Here is a 26,980-nt window from a genome sequence, read left to right on the forward strand (position 1 = left end):
ACCAAGGTGGCTGTAGGTAGCTGGTGACAGGCCTGTTGACTTGTCTGTCATTGTTGTGGGCTCTGGGAAGTCAGGGTCAGGGTCATCGGGTGTGTGTGTATTGCATACCCACCATGCACAACAGCATTGACTGTGGTAGCCCTGAGTCTTGTCCAGCGTGAACATCATAAGCTTTCAGTAACTGTTTGCTGAATGAACGAACGAACGGACAGAGGAAGGAAACAGGAAACTCAGACGGAAGCCTCCCCTCTTCCTCCTCCTTATTTCCTACAAATTACGGAAAATACCTCAGTGTCGGGCAAAAATGGATTTACTTAATATTTGAGAGGAAAGATGGAATATTTTGGAACAAGTGGGAGCTGTAGAGAAGTACAGCTTTTCAGTCAGTAACCCATGGTCCTGCACCAGGATGAAATATTCTGGTGTCCTCCACACGGTGAACATTGAGAGAATGGGTCCCCTGAACTGTGCCACGTTGCCTCTTGATGTTGAGACTGATTTTAACAATGGCCATGGTGGGGCCTGTTTCCAGTCCATGGTTAGGTTATCCTTGTATGTAGCTGCTCAGGTGTATAAGCCACCCAGGAATGGTGTTGGTTAGTTTTTTAAAAGAGGGGTAGGGGGAACTCTGGCACATCCAGACTTGAAGGTTGCAGAAGGGCTGGAGATCCTGGGGATGGTCAGGGCACTTGTCTTGGGAGAGCACTATGGCTCTCAGGAGGCATGTTTGTGTCCATGGAATTGTGGGAAACACAGAAGCTCAGACCACTTTTGAACGCAGCCAGGGTGAGGCCTGAACCTGGTCATGCTTGTGGGGCTGGTGATGGGTGAGACCATAGTGCTTTTTCTCCAGGTTGGGGACAGTAAGTGTGCAGGGGGTGTGGTTGCTGGGCCCGTGTGAAGCTTGGCTCAAAGCCCTCTCTGGCGGACAGCACCACCTGGGCCCCAGCCCTACTCCCGTGCTACTAGTTGGGCTGGGAGGTAGCAGTTTCTCCCTGCCCCTCTCCTGGCATTGGACCCACTCTCTGGGGTTGGGACTGGACAAGAATTCCCAGCTGTGCCTGCTTCCAGGACCCAAACCTGGTGTCTGGGAGGTGGTGCTGAGGAGCCCTTGAGTGGGGGCTGGCAAGTGCCCAGATGCCTCTTTGCTCTCCAGGTAGACCGGGTCAGCTACCTGCTGCAGGAGATCTACGGCATCGAGAACAAGAACAACCAGGAGACGAAGGTATGTGCTGTGGTGAGCACGCACCGTGACTCCAGGCTGGCCTCACTCCCCACCTTCCCTTCCTCTTGCAGGGAAGCAGGCTCATGAGAATGACTTGCCTGGGGCCCCTAGCCCTGGCCAGGAAGGACCCTGCAGGTCGATGTAGATGAGCCAGTTTCCTTCCACTCCTTCCCCTGGAGGCCCTGGGACCCCAGGTTCCATCATTTTTTCTTAATTTTGAAAAGGAGTTAACAGTTCAATTACATTGTCCTTTTTCCAGCAAATCCAGTGGCGTGTGACCATCATTGGGCTGCTGGCTGGTAGGGTCCCCTCTTGCCCGATTGGGCTTCGCCAGTGCTGCCTTGGCCTTTCTGTTCCCACAACCATCGGTGAGCCTCGCTGCGCCCGCCGGCTGGCTCCTCCCCAGACTCGAGCCCCTGTGGCTTTGTGGGGAGAGGGGTGCTTCGTTGGATAGCTGTGACAGAGGCGTGGTGGCTGGCAGAGCGTGTCTGGCACAGCCAGGAAGTTAGCAGAGAATCAGCTAGTGCCTTTGTCACCGTTTTTAGAGGCACACTGCCACGAATGGAACTGCCGCCTGTTAACAATCTCCAGAAGTCACACACCAGCAGGAACTGGCCAGCGGCAGGACAGGGCAGCTTGGCCAGGCCTGAGCCTCAGATGAGCGCTCTCTGCTTGATTCACATGTTTTACACCAGAGGTCACTGACTTTCTGTGAAGGGCCAGATAGTAAATATTTTCAACGTGACTGGCCTGCATGTGTCCATTGGATCTGTTCACCACTGCCATTAGAGCACTGCAGCAGCCAGGCGATGTGGAAACAACTGGGCGAGGCCGTATTTCAATAAAACTTTATTTACAGAAACAGAGCAGGCCATAGCTTGCCAATCCCTGTTTTAGAATGTTTCTGCCTCTTGATCCAGATTTTGTTTTCCAGAAGCTGCGTTTGCTTGATGAAATATGTCAAACAAGTTAGACTTGTCTAATTTTTTTGTTTGTTTGTCTTAACCAAATAAACGGGTGCCTTCTGGAAGATGTGTTCCTAGTGTTGTGTCTCTTCCACATTTTTTCTTTGGTTTTAGGGATAGAAATAGACCCGAGTTTCTTGATTTGGGGAGTGTGTTAGGCGGGGCTGCATAATCTCCTCTTTGCTGTGGGGTGGGCTTGGGCTGGATCTGCGCCTGGTGCCCAGGGAGCGTGACTCTGGGCTGACTACTGAGGCGTCCTACTCTGCAGCGACCTTCCTCCACCCTCATGGGCTTCCCTTTGCCCCCAGGGGCCGTGGGGGCTGGCTGGTGGGGCAGCCAGGAGAAGGAAGGCCCCTTAGCTGGCCCCAGCCTCCGGCTCTCGGCTCTCAGAAAGCCACTGACCCTCAGCCTTCATTGTCCCTGCAGCCTTCAGACGAGGAGAACAGTGACAACAGCAATGAGTGCGTGGTGTGCCTGTCGGACCTGCGGGACACGCTGATCCTGCCCTGCCGCCACCTGTGCCTGTGCAACTCCTGTGCCGACACGCTGCGCTACCAGGCCAGCAACTGCCCCATCTGCCGGCTGCGTGAGTGGGGGCCCCGCACCAGGGCGGCCGGGGCACTGAGACGGACAGGCCATCAGCCTCCCACCTGGTTCGCAGCGAATGGGAGTCTGGTGGTTAATGCAGGTAGTTCACACCTACAGCGATTCCGCAGGCATGTGAAAGGTTCAGATCTCAAGTCTGCCTCCAGAAAAACTGGACTTTAAGGACCGCCGGGAAGGGTGCTCCGGGCAGGTGTTGGCAGTGATGTTAGAACTGGACAGAATTTTTTTTCCTTTTAATTGTATTTATTGGGGTGACACTAGTTAACAAAATTATACAGGTTTCAGGCACAATTCCGCAACACGTCATCTGTACACTGTAGTGTGCGTTCATCACCCACGTCACCTCTCCTTCCATCACCTGCGTAGACATTGTGCCGTCACGAATGTTCACATCCACGTCTGCCTGCCTGTGGTTCACTGCCTGGGGTACAGCCGGGTGTGGCAGGTCAGAGGCTGGCTGCGTCCTGTCTGCCGCCTCTAAAAGCTTCTGAGCTGGGGCGATGTTGTCCTGGCCTCTGTCTTCCTCGTGTGACTCCTCTGCCTGAACTGGAAACATGGCTTGTCCTGGGGTCGCTGTGGTGTGGGTGGTGGTCAGTGCCCCGCAGCTGGGCGGGTCTCAGTGGTGCTGGAACTGGCTGCTCTTTGCCTGACATCAGCCCTTCCCTCTGCACAGCTTTCCGGGCCCTCTTGCAGATCCGGGCGGTGAGGAAGAAGCCAGGAGCCCTGTCTCCCGTCTCCTTCAGCCCCGTTCTGGCCCAGAGCGTGGACCATGACGAGCACTCTGTAAGTGCCTCTTCCGTCCTGCATTGGGGGGCGTAGGGGTGGAGGGAGGAGGGGTCTGGAGGAAGCCCTGCCTTCGTTAGGCAACCAGATGCTTCCAGGGCCTGCCTTCCTGTTAGGACAGTGTCTGGCTCCCAGCGGGGCTGACTTGGTCAGGTGGCTGGAAGGAAGCCACCTGGGCCCAGCCCTTGGAGCAATACCTGGCCAGGACCAAGGCTGTCTGGCCAGCACCTCCACCTCTGGCTCTCTGGGCCTCTGTCCTCATCCGCCCAGAGCGGCCCCACAGGAGCTGGAGCTACAGTGCCTGTCACCATCACTCCACCAAGTCAGACAGCGAGGGGCACTCCTTGTGTTTGGGAAGTGAGGGCTCCCTCACAGGGTGGCTGTAACAGGCCCTTTGTGCCTTCTCTGCCCACCTCTCCACCTGGGTACACAGGAGGGCCCCTCAGCAACCGCCCACCGCCCTTGCTCCTGAGGGACGATGAGGTCACCTACTGCAGGCAGACGAGGGGTGTTGAACTCTGGCTTTGGAGAGAGGTGGGCAGAGACATGCAGAGACTCAGACAGCGAGACAGATATGCACGGGCAGAAACAGGCGGAGGGACAGAGACAGATAAGTAGAGAGATGTGGACAGACACAGATAGGGCAGGAGACAGATACGGAGAGAGACACACACAGAGATGGGGATGGGGGGGACAGGAGAGGCCGAGGTGGACAGATGGGGAGGAAGGACCAGGGAACAGGTGCCGGCAGGGCTGGGTCTCAAGCTCCCAGGTCCCCGCTGTGCACGCGTGTTGTCAATTGTGAGTCCGTTTTCCTGGCTCTCAACTGAGGGTGTTTGGACCTAGTGATTCTTGGGGGTCCTGCCAACCCTTTAAAAAGAAAAAGGACTCACCCTCCAGACTGGCGCACCCAGAAGATGGGGTCCTGCGCTGGGCCAGCGGGTGTTATGTATTCGGCCCACATACTGTTTCTGAGAATTGGGCTAATGTTTAAAGATCTGGAAATTTCCCTTAAAACTCAGCTTTATGACTTACCTTTCAAAGTCTGAGTGTGTAGTCTTGAAGCTGGAGCAAAGGCAAGGCTGCCCCGGGGTGAGCCCCATCACCTCCCCTCTCCTGGGGCAGCCACTCTGTCTGTTCTGCCTGCTGGGCCCTGTGGACATCAGGGTTTATGACTCAAAGTAGGCCCCCCACTTGTTTGACATTGGACTTGGCTACAGACACTGCACACTTCCTCCAACAAGGAGTTTTAGGAGAGAGAATAGCACGTGGGTGTGATTTGCTCCGGGAGGGGAGGACTGGAGCTATCTCACGGGGTAGCTGCTCAGGTGGTGGGTTTTGTTGTCGCTTGCGTGTTCCTCTCCCGGTTTCTGTTTGCCCCTCGTACTTAGCCTGGGAGCTGTGATGCTGCCCACAGTGCAGGGCGGGCTGGGGCTTGGATGGTAACGCTAATGCCTTCCTCTCCCGAGGGTGGTGATTGTCCTCCCTGTTACCTGTAGGAGCCATTTCCACGTAGTACCAGAGAGAGCCCAAACTAGGCATTTTCTCCAATGAGTTGGGGTGATTTGGGACTGATTTTTCTACCCACCCACCATTAGGACTTGGAAGTTGGTTTTAAGTTTAAGAGGCCTGCAGGTCCCTTCCCCATGCCCAGCCAGGCCCACTTGTGTGGAGCACCCAACCACTCACACTCCCGTGCCCAGGACCTGCTACTCGAGGTGACCCAGACTGCGGGTGGGCATTGGGGTGGGGGTGGGCTCCACCAGCAGCACAGCTCCCAGCCAGGCCCCTGAGGCCAAACCTGCATTTTGGGAAGGTCCCCACAATTCATGTGCATGTTAAGTTGCAAAGCGCTGGCTGACGGCACTCCCAAAAGCCAGCAGACCAGACCGACCCCAGCCATCCAGCTCCAGGGCCGTACGGAGGGTAGTAGTTGTAAAATGTATGATTTTTATTTTGACAGTGTCCCTTTAAAAAATCAAAGTCGCACCCTGCCTCACTGGCCAGCAAGAAACCTAAAAGGGAAACTGTAAGTGTGTTTGGCCCTGTGGCCGTGTCTCTGCCCCTCACCCTGATTATTAAGCCAATGACAAATACGGGAAGTCATTTTCGCCCCAGGTTGACGTGTTTGGTTGATTTAATCTGTCAAATCCACTCTCCCCAGTCCCCGGCTTCCCTGCTCAGAAAGGAGTTTTGTGGAACAAGCAGAGCTCAAGGTCTGTCACCAAAAGCCAGTCTCTTGGATCCCCCGCCAGGCATACCGGCCTCCGGCCGCCCCTCCCGCCAGCTCTGCTCTGTCCCGGTCCCAGTGCCCTTGTTTCCCTTTGTTTCTTGCTGGCAGTGGAATGATGGAGGTGGAACTAATGTGGCTGCTAGATTTTGCAAATAGCACTCCTAGCGCTTGCTTGTCATTCTACACCCCCCGCTCTCTGCCCCTTGGGTTTTAGTTCTTTGGGCCAAAGATTTGGTTTTCTTGCATTTTCCCTGCATTTTAATGAGCAGACTGGGGGCTGAAGAGTGTGTGGCAGCCAGGCTGGGCCTCTGGTACAGCGTAGAGGTGGAAGTCACTGGGGAGTCAACCTACAGATAGGTGTTTTTCTTTAATGGGGGATGAAGGTGTTCACAGTAATTATTTACCTTTAAATTGGAGATGGATTGGGAACAAATGCAGGGCACCACTGGCTCATGTGACTTGGGGATCGGGAGGTGCTTGCTGAGGTCAAGAGGCCCCCAGCCAGACTCCCCTGCCTCCTCTATGGTCCCAGGATTGTTTTACCACCTTCCTTCCTGCCAGTCAGATGGGTAGGTGGCCCTGGCCGGTGTGGCTCAGTTGGTTGAGCACTGTCCCGTGTACCAAGAGATAACCAATTTGATTCCTGGTAGGGCACATGCCCAGGTGGCTGACTCGATCCCAGTAGGGGACATGCAGGAGGCAGCTGATTGATGTTTCTTTCTAAAAAATCAATAAAACATGAAAGAAACAAGCAGGTGGGCAGGTGAGGGTTCCACATAGGGAGCACTTTGGGACATTTGCCCTTCACCCTATTTAATGTGAGTGAGGACAGGTGGCTGCCCCACTCTACAGGGGCCCAGCACTGACAGGCCCAGCACCGAGCATCTCCCTTCTCCCTTCACCTTTAACCCTAAAGCCAGGCTCAGCCTGTTGATGTGATTTATTCCCAGCAAGGGGGAAACCGAGGTTCTGAACCAGGGGGCCCATCAGAATCACACGTCATCCCTTGGATGCCTGCCCAGGTCCACCTAGGATCTTGTGTTGGGCCAGATGTCTGTGTTGTCGGGCAGAGCTCCCGGGGACCAGGTCCTCCCTGGTCTAGAACACGTGGTTCCCTGGTTTCTCTCAACTCTGGCATGGCTTTGCTCTCCACCTGCCCCTCTCACTAACCCCTCTCACTCTCTGCCCCCTGCCCAGGAACACAAAGCCAGGCCGGGGCTGTCTGAGGCTCGGAATGGGGTGGCTCTTCCGGATGTCCTCTCCCTTCATGCCAATGGGGCATTTGGGTGTTCAAGGCTGTGCTGCACTGATGGCGAGGGATCCCTGGGCAGGCGTCCGGTGGAGCTCTAGAGCTCCTGGCGCCCTCTGCGGAGGGAGGTCTTAAACCCCTGGAAGGTGGAGACGACAGGAGATGGTCAGAAAGCAGGTGCTGGGAGTAGACCATCTCGGGCATAAGCCCGGGCAGCGGGCAGGGAGCCCAGCCAACTTCTCCCTCACCCGCTCTTGTCCCCTCAGAGCTCAGACAGCATCCCGCCGGGCTATGAGCCCATCTCTCTGCTTGAGGCACTCAACGGCCTCCGGGCCATCTCCCCGGCCCTCCCCTCGGCTCCCCTTTATGAAGAGATCACCTACTCGGGCGTCTCGGATGGTCTGTCCCAGGCCAGCTGCCCACTTGCTGGGCTTGATCGCATCATGGAAAGCAGCCACCAGAAGGGCAAGTCGCGGAGCAAATCCCCCGACAGGTGAGGCCAGAGCCGAGGCCGGGATTCCCTCTGGGGAAGGGTGTCTGGGAACCCACCCGCCAGCTTGTGGGCCAGGGCACAGGAGGAGTATGCTAGTAGACAGGAAGTGCAAAGCAGGGTTATTTGTAGTTTGAAATAATTTTATGACGTGTTTTGTTTGATCACCAGAAAGACTAACAAGACCAGTAGCGGGCTAGGCTCCCGGGTAAGGTTGGTCTCAGCAGAGGCAGCAGGAGTGAAATGCATCAGTGGAGGCCGGAGGCGCCGGTGCCCTCCCTGTCCCAGGCCACACCGCAGGGGCCTGAGCGCGGTCGCACCAGGAGAGCTGTTGGAGTTTCAGGGTCCTGGGGCTTTCTGGGGGTTGGTCACATGGGCACATCCTGCTGTGCGACTAGTGAACCAGGATGGCCCTCCCTCCCGGAAGGAACCTTCCAGCCCAGGGCCCATCATGGCTCCCTTGGACACTTGCTAGGCCCTGCAGCCAGCCTTGCCTTGGTGAGTCTTTGCTCACACACACGCTGGCTTTTCACTAGAGAAGTATAAGGAAGGCACGGGTTCGTTAAATCAGCTGTGGCCCCATGACTAATACACATGGCAGATTCACTTCAAAGATGCAGGATCATGGGAATCTCCTGCTGCCTCCCCTGCCCAGCCCTTCAGTCCAACAGTGTGCCATCGCAGTTGTCCTCTCCTTCTGGAAATAAAAAGCCGTGTTAGGCCCTAGCCGGTTTGGCTCAGTGGATAGAGTGTCGGCCTGCAGACTGAAGGGTCCCCGGTTCGATTCCGATCAAGGGCACATGCCTGAGTTGCAGGCTCGATCCCCAGTGGGGAGCATGCAGAAGGCAGCCAGTCGATGATTCTCTCTCATCATTGATGTTTCTATCTCTCTCCCCCCTCCCTTCCTCTCTGAAGTTAATAAAAATATATTTAAAAATAAAATAAAAATAAAAAGCCATGTTTAGGCCTCTGCAAGTGCCCAGGTGGACAGTCTCCATGCTGCTAGCTAGTACCCTGCTGGCTAGTACCCGGGCGCATCTGCCCCGCAGCTCCAGGCACACACATGCAAGCTCACCCTCACGTGGAGCTGGCTTGGGTGAGGTCACTTTTCTCACCCACTTGTCTTCTACCCTCCTCTCTGCCCCAGCACCCTGCGGTCCCCATCATCCCCCATCCACGAAGAGGATGAGGAGAAGCTCTCCCAGAACTCGGACGCCCCTCCCCTGCCGAGTGGGGCTGGGCTGGTGCTGAGCAGCTCCCCAGAGGTGAGTTCCCGCCCTGGCCCACCCTCCTCAGTCCTGCCCACCTGAGATCTGAGTCCCCACTGCTTGCTGTTTGCCTCTGAGACCTGTTTCATGGTGTGCCCGGGCCTGCCCTGCCATCACTCAGTGGAGGTCGGCACCAGACTCCAGGCTCATTTTCCCTTGTTTCCTAGAGTTTCCTCACGGAGGAGGCTGATGAGAGGTCATCGCTAAAGCAAGGTGAGCCTCTTTTCTTGAGGGCAGGTTCTGACACTGCCTGTCTGGGAGGGCAGAGGTCTCCGGCTCAGATCCCCTAGGGTTCCTCCTGGGAACCACTGCACAGTGTCTCAGGACAGCCCGCAGCCGCTCCTGGCTTTCCCTCCCGCCATCAGCATCGGGTAGGAGTGGTCATTTTATGTCCCACCCGGATCATTCTGCGCATGGTCAGCTCTCCCGGCCTGGCCTTGGCTGTGCCCATCCCTCGGTGGTCCTGCCAGCACCGGGAGAGATCCAGCCCCTTTGTGTGGGCAGAGGGCTCCGCTAGGTCCGGGTCTCCCGTGTGGGAGTGAGGGGGGCTTGCTCCTCTCTTGACGGGAAGTTTTAGTACGTAGCAGCCTACAGGGTCAGGACCCAGCCGCCCGTCACATGTGCTGGCTCTGAGTCAGGGGATGACCTTGCCTGACCTCACAGTGGTTGTGGGACACAATGAGGTGCTTCCCTCTGCTGGCTGGGGAGACGCCATCTCTCTGCTGTCCTGGTCATTTTTCCCCAAGTGAGGAAACAGCCTCAGGGCTGGTTTGGGGGGAGGCCAAGGCCACTTAATTTAGAGGTAACAGAGCCAGGAGTGGCCCTTCCTGGCTGCCCCCCAAACCTGCAATCTGGTAAAGGTCCCCAAAATAACCTGCAGACGTTCCATTGCTGTGACCCCTTCTTGCTGGGGGTCCCCTGACCAGCATTGCACTGTGGGGACCCACATCCCTTCCAGGAGCAGCCCCCCACCCCACAGATGGAGCCCAGGTTTAGGGGTGTCTGTTCCTGTAAGCACCGTGCCATTCCTGCCTGCCTGGCATGGTGCAGGGCAAGCCCTTCTGCCTCTCAGGCCTTGGCTCCCCACCTCCCTCAGGGTTGGCTTTTTCTGCTGGTGCAAAGCATGTGCTGGGACTGGGCAGCCCTCTGCTGCGCCCTGTCACAGGGTCCAGACCCCTTGCTGTAGGAGAGAACAGTGCAGGCCTGAGGCTGAGAGCTGGTGTGTGAGAGGAACAGCCACATGGCGGCCCCATGGGAGTGTCCATGCAGCACCTGCTGCGGTACGTGTGGACCAAGGGCCGTCAGCCTGCTCACCAGGAAGATAAACAGGAGACATATATCTGTTACCATTTTATCTTATTTTTTAAACTTGGGGCATTTTTTTATGATAAAAATAAAACGGAAGCCCCATGCTGAGGGTGTGAGGAAAGAAAAGAGGGAGAATAGGGTCCAGGGAGAGCAGAGGGGGAGTCAGGAGACCTAGGGCCCCAGCAGCTGCAGTGCCCTCGGGAATGGAAGGGGGCTCCTGGGGATCTCAGCCAGAGGAGTGGCCCAACCCACCCCTGCTGGGGGGTCCCTGACCTGCCCTCTCCTCTGCAGGGAGCCGTGTACCCTCCATTGAGAACGTCCTCCAGGATGGCAGCCCTGAGCCCTGTGGCTGCTGCCAGCCTGGCCCACCTACCGACATCTACCTTCCAGGTAATAGCACTCAGCCTTTCGGCTCCGGGCACCTGCCCAGCCTGGGGTGGTGCTGTGACCATCCTCATGAAGTTGGGGGCCTACTGGTGCTCTGACTACTCAGGGAGGGGCTGACCGGTGGGGAGCCTGCCCCCTCTCTCTGGCTCTGAGTTCATGCTGCTTCCATCAGCCCCCATAGCACAGCCAGGCTCAGTTTGCATAGTCACCCCTCCTGCAGCTCCTGACTCTTTGGGTCAGAGCCTGTGCCAAGGCCTCTGCAGCCCAGAGCCAGCTCAGCTTCAGGAAGGCAGGAGAGGCTGTTTAAGGACACGGTCCTTTCCCCATCCATCTCCTGCCATTGCCGTATCTTCCTACATCCATGGCTCTGGCATGCTTGGGCCTCTGCCCAGGGAGCTGTGAACAAAGCCACCTGCCTGCCTTAGGCCTGACACCAGCTTTCCTCCACCTGCCCGAGGTCCCTGGTGAAGCAGTGCATGCCACGCCAGGTGCAGCAGGACGGGCTGGTGTGTTGGGTGCCAGCAAGGCTCGAGGCAGCTGGGAACAGTCCTGCTTCTCTTCTCTTTTCTGAGGCCTCTTCCCAGGGCCCTTTGGCCTCAGCTGCTCTGCTCTCTGCTCCTCTGGGCCAGAATCCTCTGCTTCAAATCCTGGCTCCACAGATGGGGGATAGGAGTGGGGGGCTCTCAGATGCTCGTGCTGGCACCTGCTAGGATAACATCTGAGGTTCTAGAATCAAAATAAATAGTTGCATTGCCCCTAGAGAGCCTGGCTCCTGCCACATGGCTGGGGAGCCCTTGGGGGCTCTCTTGCCTGTCCCTGGAGCCATTGCTGCCTGGTCCCTGGCGACCTGGCTTGAGCATCGGGGGCTGTGACATACTTTGGTTTGGCAGGGCCTCTTGCCCCCACCCTGGCTTCTGGACGAGCAGCGAGTGGCTTTGCAGACAGAGGGTCACCAGGTGTGTGAGGAAGCAGGACAGCTGTTGGTTCGGTGGCACATATGGGCCTGCCCATAGGGACGCCCATGGGTAAAAGCATACCTTAGAGTAACACAGAATTCCAGTAAGTTCTTTGAGAGGACTTCGAGTATTTCATTGTGATTCAAATTTGGGGGGAGGTGGCCAGGAGAGGGACTGGGCTTTCTGGAGCCACAAGCCTCCACTCTGGCCTCCTTGGGCCCAAAGCCCTTGACCTGAGCTGCGGTGTGGGGTGGACAGGAGGCTCAGAACCCACAAGCCCCCTCTGATGCGCAGTGAAAGGTCTTCTGTAGTGGCCAGAGCCATAGCCCCTTAGGACCTAGCTGGACATGTCTGAGTGTGAGGCCTGATCTGTAAGGGCAGATGCCCACACAGCCTCTGCAGCGCCACCCCTCGCCCTTCGCTCCTCGAGTGGCCCACAGAGTGCTCAGGGGTCTGCAGGGTTGGCACAGGCCATAGCTGCTGGGCTCGGCCCACAGGTGAGACCAGGACTTCTGGCTCTTGAGCCCCTGGGCCTCTAGCTCACATGTGGGGTGGGAAGCAGTTGCTTGTGGAAGTGGTAGAGGAGAGGCCAGAGTCTGCATTCAGGGTCTGACTGGACAGTGAGGTGGGCAGTGTCCGGCTCCTGAGCCCGGCCCCACCCTGGCTCTGTGCCTGTCCGGCCTACAGGGCAGGGTGGGTTCTCAGCACCTCTCAGCTCACAGAGGAGGCGGGTGCTGTTAGCGACCTGCACCTGCTCCCCAAAGGCACCACTGATTGCAGCCGGGGGTGGGCAGGGGTCCTCACAGAGGCGCACAACTGTGTGAGCACATGTCCATGTCTTCTAGTCACATGCTGGCCCCGCTATTCTGCTACTGGCTTGTTTCAGTTAGGGGAGATCCTGAGCATCTTTCACATGTGTGTTTAAGAAGGTGAACACGCACACTGGGGTGTCTTCATTCTTTATAACAACTGCACAGCCACTCCCCAGAGGGATGAAGCATTATTTAGTGCCTCTTCGTGTTCCCTGTTGATGGGGAAAATGACATTGGGGGGAACCCATAAATGGAAAACCTAGATGCCTGTGTCCCCACAGCCCTTCCTGGGCTCCACCTTCCAGCAGGGTTCAGCACTGCCCGGCCCCCCAATCCTTCCACAGGCTGAGTTCCTCTGCGTAAGAATTGGCCCCGCACGCTTTCTCAGGAAATACGTTTTCAGCCGAACCCGTCTTTTGCTCCAGCACATCGGTTTGTGTGGGTTTTCATTTCCAGTCCCACCCCCTCAGGGCCACTTGTCCTAACGTCAGTGCATCTGCTGTGGGGTGTGCTGTCTATCGAGCCTTTGCTAACCAGGCTTCCGTCTCTGCACAGCCCAGGCGCCCGACTCCTGTTCTGTTGGCATCGAGGAGTAAGCTGGTACGTGACCGCCGTCATGCTCGTGGTGGGTGGCTCTGAGGGGCATCCTGGGCAGGGGTTAGAGAGAAAATCTCCCAGCTGCCTCTCCCTCTCCTGCTCCCTCCGGGGGGTCCCTCCCCATTTCCCAGCTTCCTCCACATCCCTGTTTTCCCTTGGGTCCTGGATTCTAAATCCAAGCTCTCCCAGTGCCGCTGCACCTTTGTCCTGGGGGTCTGATGCTGGCTGTGGGGCCAGAAATTCTTCCATCTGGACCAGGCTGCCCAGTCAGGCTGTTCCAGCCTTTAGGGCCCCAGGAATGGGGGACCCCACCCTAGCCGAGACCCCATCATTGCTGCTACTAAACTGTCCCCCTACCTACCTCCGGAACCTTCCGTAACACCACCAGCACTCATGTCAGTCTATTAGGAAGCCATATGAGGTTGGCTCCCCACCTGATAGGGAGGTGCCTCCTACCTGGTGACCGAACAGGCATTTTACGGAAGGCAGTTCCCAGAGTACCACCGAGACATAGGCCACGTGTGTTGGGCCCCTTCCCCGCCTTCACGTGACAGTAGTGGCTCTGGGAAGTCTGATGCTACAGAGCCTGGTGCCTTCGGTGGCCCTGGGTTTCTCAGATGAGTGTGGTGTGGAACGTTCTAGCAGGACCCCTGGCAGCAGAGCCCAGCAGCCCCGCTGGAGACACCAGGCCAGGCTGGTGCCTGGCCTTCCTCCCGGTCAGCTGCCCTGAGCCCAAGCTGTGGTGTCTGTCCACTTGTTTTGACGGCTGCTCTTCCATTCCCACACAAACCTCTTGTCCCCCTCACACATTGCTTCTGACAGATCTTACCCTCTATTGAAACAGAGGGCACTTTTATTTATTTATTTATTTATTTATTTATTTATTTATTTAATGTTTTTAGTGATTTGCGAGAAAGGGAAGGAGAGGGGGAGAAAGAGAAACATCGATTGGCTGCCTGACACTCCATTCTGGGCATCTAGCCTGCAAGCCGGGCATGTGCCCCGCAGGAATCAAACCAGGGACCCTTTGGTGCACGGATGATGCTCAGCCGACTAAGCCACAGCAGCCAGGGCAGGTCCTGCCCTTGTATAAAGCTGGTCCCAGCCTCCACTCTGGAAGATGTTCAGTATTGCAATTTAGGTGAAGCTTCCAGGAGGAGGAAACGGGTCAGAGCTACAGGGAAATATCCTTCCCTTGGCAGCGCTGCCTTTCTGCACACACCACAGCCCAAGAGCACGGTCCCCTTACCCAGGGTCTGTGTCGCAGCCGGCTGGTGGCAGACGCACTGCTTCGTTTGCTACGTGAAGATGCCAGTGGAGCCCACATTCAAGTGGATGGGTGGGTGACCATGCTTTCTGCAGCTCTGAGAAGTGTGCTGGTCCCTCTGCTGCTGCCACCCCCAGTCAGATCCTCACCCCAGCGCCCGAGCGAGGGGGACACCCTGTCCGGGGCAGAGCACCTCACGGCATCGGGGAGGCAACTGTGGTAACAATAGGCCTCTGCGGAGGGCAGGCGAGGCTCCTGGGTCTGCTCTGAGCACTGGCTGTACGTCCACTCACTTTTGCCTGGGGCTGGCCAGTCCCAGCCTCAGTTCGTCAGCAAGGCCCGGGGGTCTGCAGCCAAGGTGCCCTGTTCTGTTCCAGGGCTCCAGCTGCTGCCGGCACCACAGACGTGCATGCGCAGAGGTGGGTGCTGGCTGGCCTGCCCTTCAGGTTTTGAAGTTGTGGGAACCTGGAGCCTGGAGCAGTGAAGGAAGCAGGTGAGGCGGGATGACTCGTCCAAGCCTGACCCTCCTCCCTCTGCTCCCACCTGCAGGAAGGTCCACCTCCATGGAGATGCCGGAGCCTCCTCACCCCCGGCCCCACCTAGCCTCTTTTTGGTGGCCCCAGTCCCGACATGGAGGCCACCGACGGACTCAACTCTGAGAGCCTGGCCAGGCTGGCAGCATGGAGCCGTCAGCTCCGCAGACTTTGACAAAGGGCTATCTGGACTCCATTGAGACCCCTGGCCTCTCCTATCTGCACACCCTTCATAGCCACGGCTCCAAGGGGCCCTGCGACCCTTGATTGAAGAGCACAGTGGACTGTCCCCTCTGACAAACCTTTTTCCCTGCGGTCACTCTTTGTAAATGGTACCCGATGAAGGACAGCCCCTTTCGGTCTCAGGCACTGAGCTCCGAGTTCCCCCAGATGTCTTGTTGGCTGAGTGGCTGAGGCTGGAGGCTGGCCACCCACTGTCCCAGATGGGCTTTATCCAGCCCCCCAGCCAGTGGGAGGTTGACACCCTGAGAACTCAGCAAACCGGCCGGAGAGAGTTTATCGGTGGGTGAAGTACTATCTTCACGGGGTATTAGGGGGCTTGTTGTTGGGAAGGAAAGGAAGTGGGTCCGAGTCACGGTCAATGAAGGAGACGGTGCCTGTGCCCTTCCCCGAGTTCGTGGCCTGGCTGGCACTGCTGCTGTGTGTCCTCTGTTGTGCAGGCTGTCTCCTGCAGCTCGCAGCCCTTCCCTATGGCCCTGCAGCAGCCTGGGTTTCTGCACTCGAGGCCCAGGTCTGGTTCTGGGCCTGACTCTTCCCAGGGGCAGAGGGGTAGTGCACAGCCTATTGGCAGCAGCTGGTCTAGTGGCCCCTCTCCAGGCCCTGCACCTTCTCAGAGGTGGCTTTGCACACGTCCTCAGACCCCCTCAGGTGGAGGGGCTTCCACTCAACTTGTCCGCTCCCTCTGTGTCATTTAAATGTCACTTGGTGTTTCTCTTTGATTTGTTCTGTCTGGGGCTCCTGTGGTGGGACCTGCCTCCTGGAGAAGGTCTCATTTGAAGTGGCCTCGCCATTTTCTTCAGGTAAACCACCTGGGCCATAGAAAAGCAGAGGAGGCACAGGCTGCCCAAGCAGGCACTTTGGCCTGGTGGGTGGGTGGGTCTTGCAGCTCCCCAAGGGGCCAACACTTGGGTCTTGGATTAGGGGGTGCAGAGGAGCTCGCTTTCGGAGGATGATGGTTCTGGGAGCATCCACACAGCTGGGGGCTTTGTCCAGTAGGGTCCTTGTTCTCTCTCCAGTGGGCTGTGAGCAGAGCGCTGCCTTATGCACGGCTCTCGGCCACCCTCAGGCCACCTTCCTCAGCCACTTGGCTCCCCGTCTCCCCTCCCGTCCCGCCCACTGGCGTGCTCCTGGGTGCACACGTGCACACTTACAGGCTGGCTGTCCTCGCCCTCATCACCCACCAACACCCTGGCCTCTCGCCTTTGGCATTGGTGCCAGAACTCCGAAGGACAGGATGCAGACTGCCCTGTCTTGGACTTACACATGTTATCATTTGATGTATTCTGATTGGCTATTTTTTGTTCGTTTTTACTGTATATTTATAGTAATAAAATCATGCAGCAATATCCTGTTCATTCCTTTTTCCACGCATAGCACTGCAGGACCTCACCTGTTCCTTGGTCAGGAGGCAGGACTGCTGAGTGGCTAGTGGTGGCTCTGACACCTTATAGCAGTGCGAGCACCAGCTTGTGGCCACAGCCCGTTTCATGTGTAAGACATCAGTGATGTCCGACTCCAGGAGGGAGTGAGGGTTACTGTTGTGGCCACTGTGCTGATTCTTGGATTGGACCGAATGGCTTCAGGGGATTCAGCTCAGTCTTCTGAGCAGGTGGAGGAGGAGCCAGGGCCTCCAGGTTTGTGAGAGGCTGCTGTGGTCCCAGCGCCATGTTCTGTGCCGCCGATTCATCCCATAGATGTTTCCTGACCACCTACTGTGTGCCAGCAGAAGGCAAGATGGACAAGGTCCAGGCCCCTGGGAACTTGTGTTCTAGTCACTGAGACTCTGCACAAGTAAATCTACATCTTCCCAGATTTGGTTACCATTAGGAAGAGTCCGCAGGTGACAAGATGAGGTCACATGGGGGATTTAATTTAACCCATAGTCTGGCAGAGCAACCCAGGCAGCTGGCACAGCAAGTGCAAAGGCCCAGAGACAGGAGTGAGCCTAGGATGTCCACTAAGTGGAAAGAAGCACACGTGGCCGAAGTGTCCGAACTGGGATTTGGTTGCAGATACTGTAAGACTTTGTAGGGGCCATCAGAGGTTTATTCTAAGAAAAGAGATTTTTAAGCAAGAGAGTGACCACTCCTGATGTCATGTGGAGAGTGGATTAGAGGGGCAGGTTTGGCTGCCATGAGGCTGGAGCCCAGCTGGGAGCCCTCTGCTTGGCTTGAGTTTCCCTGCCTGGTGAATGGTTTCCCAGTAGGGAAAAGCTGGTGCCCAGAATGCCAGGCAGCACTGTGCACCCCCAGCCCCGGCTTCTTTGCAAGCACAATTCCAAGTTACCTCCACAGACCTCTGTGTGTGTGTGTGTGTGTGTGTGTGTGTGTGTGTGTGTGTGTATCCTATATAATGAAAGGCTAATATGCAAATCGACTGAATGCGGGATAACCGGTCACTATGACGTACTGACCACCAGGGTGCAGACACTCAATGCAGGAGCTGCCCCTGGTGGTCAGTGCGCTCCCACAGGAGGAGTGCTGCTCAGCCAGAAGCTGGGCTCATAGCTGGTGAGCGCAGTGGCGGTGGCAGGAACCTCTGCAGCAGTCAGACATCCCCTGAGGGCTCCCGGACTGCAAGAGGGCACAGGCTGGGCTGAGGCCCTCCCCCCCACCCGCCAGTGCATGAAATTAGTGCACCAGGCCGTGTGTGTGTGTGTGTGTGTGTGTGTGTGTGTGTGTGTGTGTATTTCAGAGGGGAAAGGAGAGGGAGAGATAGAAATATCAATGATGGGGCCCTAACTGGTTTGGCTCAGTGGATGGAGCGTCAGCCTGCGGACTGGGAGGTCCCAGGTTCGATTCTGGTCAAGGGCATGTGCCTTGGTTGCGGGCACATCCCCAGTAGTAGGTGTGCAGGAGGCAGCTGATCCATGTTTCTCTCCCATCAATGTTTCTGACTCTCTGTTCCTCTCCCTCTCCGTAGAAAATCAATAAAATATATTTTTTTTTTTAAAAAGAAAGAAATATCAATGATGGGAATCATTGACTGGCTGCCTCCTGCACACCCTATACTGGGGATCGAGCCCGCAACCCAGGTATGTGCCCTGACCAGGAATCGAACCATGACCTCCTGGTTCATAGGTTAAAGCTCAACCTCTGAGCTACGCCAGCCAGTCCCCTTCTTTTTTTAAATTCTCACCCAAGAATATGTTTATTGATTTTAGACAGGCAGGAAGGGGGGGAGAGAGACATCCTTGTGAGAGAGAAATATCAACCGGCTGCCTCCCACATGCACCCAGACCAGGGATCGAACCCACAACCCAGGTATGTCATGACCTTTTGGTTTACTGGGCAACACTCCAACCGAGCCACACTGGCCAGGGCCACTGGGCCCTTCTTCAACTCAGGCACTAGAGAATGGAAACTGCACTTGGCTGGCCAATCCCTGCCCCAAGGACGGACTGCCACCCTTGGTTGTGCCAGTGTGGGTAGGAAGATGCTCAGTGTCGGATGAGTTCGTGAATGGGCTACACTGGATCTCCCTCCTTACGTCCCCAAATGGACCCACCTTGTTCATTAATGGCTGGTGTCAGGGAGGGATTGGGCACAGGGTGCCTTTCCTCTGTGCCCCCTGCTGCACCCTGGCCCTGGACTTGGGTCATGCCCCGCAGCCTGGAGATAGGGTCCTCTCTGATTGGGCCCTTCCCCTCACAGACCTCTCCCCTCCAGATACTTGCCTGGGACCTGGCCTGTCAGCTGCAGCTGCTCCTCTGAGCCCTGACTGGCAGAGGGCCACAGCGGGGTGAGGGCCTCCCTCTTTGGGTCCTTATTTCCACATCTTCTGATAGAATACACCATGGGCCAAACGTGAGTTTCTGGTGGATCCCACCAACCCTTGCCTGCCCTCTGCCACCTCTCCTCTCCTCCTCAGCCCTGCTCAGGGCAGCCTACCCGGTGCCACAGACCTTGACCTCAATGCATGGCTCTCCCGAGGCTGTGCCCGTGGTACCCATCCTGAGTTTCTCCACTCAGCAAATCTATGCTCACCATGGGGAGGCAAATGGAGCTTGGGCCAGTAGGTGGAGTGAGGGGCACCAGGACTCAGGACTCCAGCGGTTTCCTTCTGCACAAACGTGGGGTAAGTGAGGCTGAAGGCAGGTTTTCTGTCGTGGACACTGAGCAAGAGACAGGGTGGAGATCTAGGGTAGGATCCTGGCTGCATCGCCAACTGTGGAGTGCCCTTAGGCAAGGCCTGCCCTTTGAGCCCAGGCTCCTCCTCCTCCTCGGGAAATCGGGGAGACCCTATTTCCTCCAACAGTACCTGGCATGTGGGGCCTGACATGGAGGACACTGGGGGCATTGGGCCCGGAAGCTCCCAGTCCGGGACTTAAGCCACTTTGGCCCTAGCCAGCTGGGTGTGGGGAGGCCTGGGGCTTCTCGTCATCCACCCCCAGCCCAGGGCCGCGCGTGGACTCGCACTGTGGGGCAGTTGGAGCATCCCCAGGCCCTTTCTTCCTGCTGATACGGAGTCAGGCAGACTAGCAGTGACTTTGGACTGGAGTGCTTTGCAGGCGTAGGCGCCCAGGACTGTGAAGCTAGTGTGCCTGAAGGGAAGGGTTGTAGGGAGAGGCAGGAGGAGCCCACGTGCCCAAGGAGGCGCTGGGGGAAGGCACGCGACTCGGCCTCGCCAAGGGCGACGTGGTCTTGGAGGACCCCGCTGCCCTCCTCACTGTCCCAACCCCGCAGGCTCCGCAGGCAGCAGGCAGAAAGCCCGAAGTCCCAGCCCCGGAGGTGGAGCTCGGCTCGCGCGTTGCCTGCCGGGCGTTGTGGTTTCGAGTGCCCGAGCGGGGCCGGCGTTCGGTTTCCGAGGCTATTGGGTGCGGGCCGTGGTGCGCGCCGTCCCTCCCTTTGCACACGCCCCTGCGCCGCTCAACGACGCGTCGCGGTGGGGCTCTGTCCCGAAGCGCGTCAGCGATTGGTGGAGGGGGCTCGGCTGCCCGCGGATTGGCCAGTGCGGCGGGGGCGGGCCAGCGCACGCACTTAAGGGGAGGTGCCGCGGCGCGGTGGGTAGTAACAAGATGTCGGCTGCGGTGCCAGAGCTGAAGCAGATCAGCCGGGTGGAGGCGATGCGCTTGGGGCCGGGCTGGAGCCACTCGTGCCACGCCATGCTGTACGCCGCTAACCCCGGGCAGCTTTTCGGCCGCATCCCCATGCGCTTCTCGGTGCTGGTGAGGACGCGGGCGGGCGGACGTGGGCGGGACGCCGCTCGGACCCGCGCCCGTGACCCGGCGCTCCCTTGTAGATGCAGATGCGCTTCGACGGGCTGCTGGGCTTCCCCGGGGGCTTCGTGGACCGGCGCTTCTGGTCGTTGGAGGACGGACTGAACCGGGTGCTGGGCCTGGGCCTGGGCTGCCTGCGCCTCACCGAGGCCGACTACCTGAGCTCGCACCTGACCGAGGGCCCGCACCGCGTCGTGGCACACCTGTACGCGCGGCAGCTGACGCTGGAGCAGCTGCACGCCGTGGAGATTAGCGCGGTTCATTCGCGCGACCACGGCCTGGAGGTGGGGCCGCCGCCCGGGTCCCGCCCCCCACCCCGGGGTTTGGCTCTGGCCCTGCGGAAGGCACCGATGGGTAACACGTCCTCCTGAGGGTCCCCTGGCAGGGCTGGGTGGGGGGTTACTGCAGCCTCGGGGTAGGGAGAGGGACCTGAGGTGCCGGTGGGAGGCTGGGGCTCCCTCGGGGTTGTGTTCCATCCGCCTTGCTGCCTGCCATTGCCAATCCTGGGGGTGGGGAGTGGGATTGGTTGGGGGGATGGGATGGGGCGGGACCTGCTCGAGGAGGTGGGAAGTTGAAGGGCAGAAAGAGGAACTGGGAATGAAGGTTGGGTTCTCATGGTGCAGGGGTTGAGGGCTCTTGTGATTTAGGGGTGCTAGGGTCTGGAAGGGCTGGGAGTGACAGTTGCTGTGTTGGGGGTTCACCTGCTGCAAGGGGGAGCATGGGGTGCGGACTGGGGGGCTTCCCGCCAGCGGGTGGGAGGCTGGAACATGAGGGTGCAGAGGGTGGGAAGTGCATGGGGTGGCCCTTACACTTGCTTGGGGAGGAGAGGGCTGCACTGCTCCAAAGGAGGTGGCTGGCTTCTGCCTCACCAGACCCTGCCGTGGTCTCCCATTGTCCTTGGCAACCTGCTTTCCCTTCCCTTTCCCCTGGCCCAGCAGCTTACAGGCCCCTCCTACCAGGGTTGTGCTATTAGTGTAGGGGCCTGGCCCCAACTCTGGTCCCCTTTTGTGCAGGTGCTGGGACTGGTGCGGGTCCCGCTGTACACCCAGAAGGACCGAGTCGGTGGCTTTCCCAACTTCCTGAGCAATGCCTTCATCAGCACGGCTAAATACCAGCTCCTCTTCGCCCTCAAGGTGCTCAACATGATGCCCGAGGAAAAGCTGGCTGAAGCTGTGGCTGCAGCCACCGAGAAGCAGAAGAAGGCCCTGGAGAAGCTGCTCCCATCTTCTTCCTGAGGTTGCTCCGGTACTGCGTCTTTGCCCTCCCCTGGCTGTGTCCAGGGGCTGAGACGGGCCTGAAATCCTGTGGGAGTGTCTTCGTGCGTGTGTGCGTGTGCGTGTGTAATCCTTTCTGACTGCTTGGGGCCAGTGGGCATCTTATCATCTCCACTGCCTCAAGCAGTCACAGGGCCAGGTGGGACCTTCTCAGGTTAGTCAGTGGGTGGTGGGCCTGGCTGCCCAGGCTCAGGACATTCTTATCCACCTTGAGGCTCAAACGCACCTGAGAGTCTCATGGGCTGGTGGAGGCGCAGGCACTGCCTGATTTTCCCAGTGGATAGATGCACAGACACTGAGACCAATGAGAAGTTGGCTCTCAAGGGAGGTGCCTTTGTCTCAGTTGACTCATTCCTGCATCCTGCCCTCTGTGCCAGCAGCCTCAGGGCCTAGAGGAGAGCCAGTTTGGGTAGGATGTTGTGCTTTTAATTTTAGTTCTTAGCTTTATTGGCTTAGATTTCCTTTTCCGTGTTGTATGAATTATGGGTGCTTGGTCCCCAAGGGCAGTCAGGGTCACGGGCCCAGCTAATAGATGGAGCTGTTGAAGGGACAGCAAAGTGGTTCCTCTGCTGCTCTATTCTTTGGTCCTGACTGCAGGCTCAAGGCAGGGCACAGGAGGTTGTCCCCTTCCTTCTCTTACTACCCAAGACTTAAGGAGCGGGCCAAGTCCAAGAGCACTGGCACCCTTCAGAGTTAGGCTGTCACAGGCCTCCTGTCTGAGGTGGTTGCTGTCCACCTCCCTGTTCCCATGTGGCACTACCAGCCATGGACCTCTCTGGGCTGTCGGCTTGGTCTGGGGCTTCTGTGCTGAGACCGTCCAGAGAGGCCCCTTTTGTGATCCTGGTGGCTCTACCGCTAGGCTGAGCCTGCTGATCTTTGAAAGCCTCCTTTTCTCCATTCCCAGTATGACCTACAGGCAGCTCCCAGAGATGGTCTGGACATACCCGTCGAGTGTGCAGAATGACAACAGCAGAGCCGCCACAGGCAGGAAGGTCACCGCTGGCAGTCTCCTATGGCCCCAAGTCTGGCTCAACTCAGTGAAGCTACTGGAAAGTTTCCACAGTGCCTCCCCAGCCTACGAAAAGCGGTGCTGCCTGCCCAGCCTGGGCATCTGTTCCACCTTAGAGCCCTGATGAAGCAGCCACACTGGGCAAAGGCACTCCACTCTGTAAATAAAATACCTGTACTTTGCTCCTCTCTCATTTCCTGGGGTATGGGGGCATGCTTGGCTCTCCAGGTAGTTTCTATTGAATCACGGGGGCTCTGAGCAAAAAGCCCTAGCTGCTGGGGACCATGGGGCAAGAGGGGTCACCAAGTCTGCACCCCTATAAGCACAGTATTCTCTGTCCTGGCAAGGAAGTCTGGGCCCCAGCCAGTTGCTGGAGCTGGGGGTCCTGGCATGGCTTTCCCCTTGCTTTGCTATGTTAGCCAGTACTACATGTTGTGTGACCAGAACTGAGCCCCTCACCAGCTGATCTTACATTTTATTTTCCAGCAAATGACATATGCTGCCCAGACGCCCATCCTCACCCATCAGGGCAAATCTGAGTGTGGCGTCTGTGGGGTATGGGGACACGTTCTCTCCCCAAGGTCCTGTCTGCTCTGGGCCTTACCACCAGGTTCAGGGCAAGGCCCTCGTCCTGCTTCTGTGGGGGCCTTGCTGCCTGGCACCGGCCACAGCCTGGTCCTGTCTCTCTGCCAGCTGCTCCCGAGGGCCGATCCTCTGGCCCCAGCTGGGACCTGGGCTGCTGCAACTGCCCACTCACTGCCCTCCTGTCTTCCGGGCACACAGCTTCAGGGTGGATCAGTCACCCAACGTCAGATTCTGAAAAGGAAAAGGGAAGACTGAAGTGGGCGTTCGCTCAGCTCCCAGCGGACCCTGCTATCCCAGATTGGGTCCTGGGCTGTACTCACCATCCCTCAGACTAAGGCTCCCGCCAGTTCTCTTTCCCATTCAGTGCCTGCAGCTTCTCCAGGCCCTGGGTCACCGAGCATAGCACTCGTCCTGAGGATGGGAATAGAGGCCACTTTGCAAGTGTGGGCAGCAATGGGAAGGGGTGCCTTGGGGGGCACTAGTAATGGATGACCTGGAAGGTCAGTAGGTTGTAGTGGGGCTGCCCTAAGGGGTCTAAGCTTAAGGGCTCTTCCTGTTACTCCTGTCTGGTCCCTGGGCAGGGGCGAGGGTCACTGGCTGTCCTCCCAGAGACTCACCCATCTCATGAACTCGGTCCTCCAATGCTCCCGACAGCTCGGGGAGGCTCAGGGCCTGCAGGGAGGCCTGCCAGCCTTTGGAGTCTATGGGGCAGAAGGCTGGGTGAGCCTGGGGTCTGTGTGCTCACAGGCCCTGCCTCTGTCCTGAACTGTTGTGACCAGGAGACCCACCCAACTGTCAGTGCCTGTGTGACCCCCTTGTTACATCAAAATAGGTTCTGCTTGCTTACCCAAAGCAGTAACTGCTGGTCAGGGCCTGGCCCCAGGAATGAAAGTGTGGGGGTCACTGGCCTGTGAGGCTACGCCCTGGGGTGGACCCAGCCTGGGCTCCAACTGGAGGCTGCAGAGGTCACTTGAGGTCTTGGATAGCAGTCACAATGGCCCAAGGGATTTGCCTCCAACCACCAGGAGGGACATTAGGGAAATGGGCTGAGGAGGGCGGCGTGCCCTCACCCTCGAGTCTGGGACTGTGTTTGCAAAGGGACCTGGGAGTGTAAATGTGATAACCATCGAGATAAGTGGTAAAACCCAGCCTGAGGAGGCATCTCTGCCCAGTCCTGGCCCAGGACACTGCTCTCCTTACCAGCTGTAGGGAGGGCTGGGCCTAGGGTGGCCCCCAGAGGGGACTCGTCTTGCTTCACTCGGGCTGACAGCTCAGCCTGACAGGCTCTGCAGGACACAAGACCAAGTGCTGGTAAGGGGAAAGCCTGGCAACTGCCTTGCACCGTCCCAGAGGGCAGGGGATGGCAGACATCCCCACTTCGAGTGTCCCCACAGCCCACCTTCCTGGGCTTGGCAAGCACCCCCCGCACCCACCCACACTGACAAGCTCTCCCCGAGACCCAGGCGGAGAGCTTGCGTAGGGTATGCAGATTTTCATGGCCCTACTTCTGCCTGGTCAACATTGGAGAAAGGAACAGCGAGAGTGAAATTGCGGGGGGGGGGCGGGGGGCAAGGAGTGACTCAGAAGGCCCTGAAAGCAAATCCTTGATTGAAGAATCTGGAGGGAACTCGATCAGCTCAGGTGCCTACTCACTGTAGCTGGTCCAGGATGAGAGCAGCATCCTGGGCCAGGGCCCAGGTCTCCTGCAGCTGGACAAGGATGTCCTTGCGGGTGCTGTCCTGCTCCAGGAGGCAGCTCTCCACCACAGCCCGCAGCTCCTGCTCCTGGGATACCTGGCCCCGCATGGCCTCCACCTCCTCACAGCGCTGGAGAGGGAGAGGTGGGAGGTGGGGCTGGCAGGCCGGCAGATGGGGCAGGCAAGTTGGCCAAGGATGCAGGAGACACAGGCCCCCAGGCCATGGCTGGGAACCACCCCATCCTCTGTCTCTGCCTGTCCCTCCTGCAATGGGAGGCCTGTTTACACCTTGGAGCCTCCCCTGCTTTGGGTCCCTTCCTGTGAGCCCACTGGGGTCCACGCCTCTTGTTCTCTGGCCTCACCCTCTCTCCTCTCCTGTGGACGTCCACCTGACCTCCACCTAATGTCCCATACCTTTCTGGGCCTCTCCTGTGGCCTGCCTGCACATCTCCCCTTCATGGTCATGCTTTCTGCCCTCACTGTCCTATCACTGTCCTTCTCTGCAGGTGTGTGTCTCCAGACACCTCTCTTGCCATTTCTGCACATACCCTCCCGCCCCCTGCCCCCCACCTACTTTGTGCAGCTGGATGGCGAGCTCCTGCATCTCAGCTTCCAGCCTGTCGGCATAGGCCAGCTCCAGGGCGTCACTGGGGGGGCGGGCACTACTGTGCCAGCGGGCAATGGCAGAAGTCATCTTCCTCTTGGGTCCAAACAACCTATCGGGGGGAATGTGGAAAGAACTTGGGTCAGCATTTGCCACGCGCCTGAAAGCTCCACAGACCATGGTTTCCCTAGGAAAGATCCTTGAAGGGGGAGGGTAGTCCCAGGACCTACAGCAGAGGACAGAAACAAAGGGTTGTAAGAAGTGATGACCTCACTGGAGGCCCCCTGCTCCGGGTCCCCGTCCCAGCCGGGCTGCTGCTTTCACTAAGTAGGGAACTAGCCAGCTGGCCCAGGCTATGTTTGCCAACTTGGAAAGTTCTCAAAAGTGAACAGGCAGAAAATGTCTGGGGTTCCCTGAATATAGCACTGAGCTGGGCCAGCTTGAGGAGCCACAAGACTCAGGCCATCTACATCTAGGAATGGACAAGACAGCTGACCTCTAGAGAGGGCAGCTCTTTCTCTCCAAATGTTGGAAAGCTGCAACATCAGACGGTCCCAGAAACAAAGGGGCATGCAGCCACAGATGGCCCCTCTGGACTCACGTGATGCCAATTTCTTTCAGGTCGCTCTCAGTGAGGGTCAGGAAGATTCGAAGGTCCACGTCTTGTTCCTCAAACAGCTGCAGGTACTTCAGACACCCTATCTGCTCCAACAGTGTGGCAAGGTCCTAGTGGGCAGAGAGGCCAGGACAGGTCAGAGAACGGGCAGGTCACAAAGACATGGGGTCAAAAAAAAAGCACATGATGCAAGGTGGAGCCACTTTTCTCCTGCTAAGTGTGCATTCGTGAGGTTGCTTTTTAATTTTTTTTTAAATATATTTTTATTAATTTCAGAGAGGAAAGGAGAGGGAGAGAGAGAAGCATTGATTAGCTGCCTCCTGCACGCCCCCTACTGGGGATAGAGTCTGCAACCTGGGCCTGTGCCCTGACCAGGTATTGAACTGTGGCCTCTTGGTTCATAGGTCGATGCTCAACCATTGAGCCACACTAGTCGGGCTGTGAGATCGCTTTTAAGGGGGAGATCTGAGCCCTGCTGATCCCCCAAGTTCAGCAATGGGACAGTGACTTGACTGCAGGCAGAAGGCCCATACTGCCCCTCCTCTCTGTGCCCTCAGAGAGAGCAAGGAGTCCAGAGACACCTATCTGTGTCTTTGGATCTAGTGTCTTTTCATTTCAGCCTGAAGGACACCTTTCGTGTTTCCTGCAGGGCAGGTCTGCTAACAACAAATTCTCTTAGACTTTGTTTACCTGTGGCTGGTCTTAATTTCTCCTTCACTTTTGAAGGGCAGTTTTGCTGAATATAGCATTCTTGGTTATTTTTCTTTCAGTACTTTGACTATGTCGTCAAATGTCTCTCTGGTTTCTGATGGGGAAATTGGCTGTTAATCTTATTGCAAATCCTTTTGGGGCAATGAGTCATTTTTCTTCCTTCAAGATTCTCTTTTTTTTTTTTTGACAGCTGGATTATGTTGGTCTAGGTGTGGACCTGAGTTTAACTTACTTAAGAGTTCATTTAGCTTCTTGGATGTGCAGATTCATGTTTCTATTAAATTTGGGAGATTTGACTATTTTTTAAAACATTTTTTTCTGCTTTCCTCTCCCTCTTCTCCTGAAACA

At 57.4% G+C, this 26,980-nt stretch overlaps 3 protein-coding genes across 11 annotated transcripts in view; 2 read left to right on the forward strand and 1 right to left on the reverse strand.

Moving 5' to 3' along the window:
* Nucleotides 1-17,520, forward strand: part of MGRN1 (mahogunin ring finger 1) — a 46,314-nt gene extending 28,794 nt beyond the window's left edge. Inside the window, exons 9-19 of one of the 3 annotated variants that reach the window (XM_079794672.1) lie at nucleotides 1,157-1,225; nucleotides 2,617-2,776; nucleotides 3,470-3,579; nucleotides 5,543-5,608; nucleotides 7,328-7,554; nucleotides 8,699-8,816; nucleotides 8,987-9,032; nucleotides 10,419-10,517; nucleotides 12,838-12,882; nucleotides 14,524-14,565; nucleotides 14,696-17,520. In XM_079794672.1, coding sequence (XP_079650798.1) covers nucleotides 1,157-1,225; nucleotides 2,617-2,776; nucleotides 3,470-3,579; nucleotides 5,543-5,608; nucleotides 7,328-7,554; nucleotides 8,699-8,816; nucleotides 8,987-9,032; nucleotides 10,419-10,517; nucleotides 12,838-12,878 — 936 coding nt within the window. In that variant the 3' untranslated portion in view covers nucleotides 12,879-12,882; nucleotides 14,524-14,565; nucleotides 14,696-17,520. The remainder of the gene's footprint in view (nucleotides 1-1,156; nucleotides 1,226-2,616; nucleotides 2,777-3,469; nucleotides 3,580-5,542; nucleotides 5,609-7,327; nucleotides 7,555-8,698; nucleotides 8,817-8,986; nucleotides 9,033-10,418; nucleotides 10,518-12,837; nucleotides 12,883-14,523; nucleotides 14,566-14,695) is intronic. The other 2 variants (XM_079794671.1, XM_079794673.1) reach the window with 2 other exon arrangements.
* Nucleotides 17,521-19,804: 2,284 nt separating this feature from the next.
* On the forward strand, nucleotides 19,805-22,589 carry NUDT16L1 (nudix hydrolase 16 like 1). 4 transcript variants are annotated; one of them, XM_079794712.1, is made up of 4 exons: nucleotides 19,805-20,086; nucleotides 20,161-20,421; nucleotides 21,151-21,382; nucleotides 22,316-22,582. In XM_079794712.1, exons 1-3 carry the CDS (start codon nucleotides 19,937-19,939, stop codon nucleotides 21,370-21,372), a joined length of 633 nt encoding a protein of 210 aa, XP_079650838.1. In that variant the 5' UTR covers nucleotides 19,805-19,936; the 3' UTR covers nucleotides 21,373-21,382; nucleotides 22,316-22,582. The 4 variants fall into 4 exon arrangements, with proteins under 4 accessions (XP_079650838.1, XP_079650837.1, XP_079650836.1 ...); XM_079794710.1 differs by having other exon boundaries at nucleotides 19,867-20,080; nucleotides 22,316-22,589; XM_079794709.1 differs by having other exon boundaries at nucleotides 19,874-20,086; nucleotides 21,151-21,373; nucleotides 22,316-22,585.
* A 106-nt stretch (nucleotides 22,590-22,695) lies between these two features.
* ANKS3 (ankyrin repeat and sterile alpha motif domain containing 3) overlaps nucleotides 22,696-26,980 on the reverse strand; it is a 34,735-nt gene continuing 30,450 nt past the window's right edge. For 2 of the 4 annotated variants that reach the window (XM_079794634.1, XM_079794632.1), the window contains exons 11-17: nucleotides 25,907-26,031; nucleotides 25,276-25,417; nucleotides 24,659-24,831; nucleotides 24,206-24,291; nucleotides 23,623-23,706; nucleotides 23,326-23,416; nucleotides 22,696-23,236 (exon numbers count right to left, since the gene is read on the reverse strand). In XM_079794634.1, the coding sequence (XP_079650760.1) occupies nucleotides 23,337-23,416; nucleotides 23,623-23,706; nucleotides 24,206-24,291; nucleotides 24,659-24,831; nucleotides 25,276-25,417; nucleotides 25,907-26,031 (690 nt within the window). In that variant the 3' untranslated portion in view covers nucleotides 22,696-23,236; nucleotides 23,326-23,336. Of the gene's footprint in view, nucleotides 23,257-23,325; nucleotides 23,417-23,622; nucleotides 23,707-24,205; nucleotides 24,292-24,658; nucleotides 24,832-25,275; nucleotides 25,418-25,906; nucleotides 26,032-26,980 lie in introns of all 4 variants that reach the window. The other 2 variants (XM_079794633.1, XM_079794635.1) reach the window with 2 other exon arrangements.

Source organism: Cnephaeus nilssonii, assembly GCF_951640355.1.
Source record: "Cnephaeus nilssonii genome assembly, chromosome: 2".
NCBI lineage: Eukaryota > Metazoa > Chordata > Mammalia > Chiroptera > Vespertilionidae > Cnephaeus > Cnephaeus nilssonii.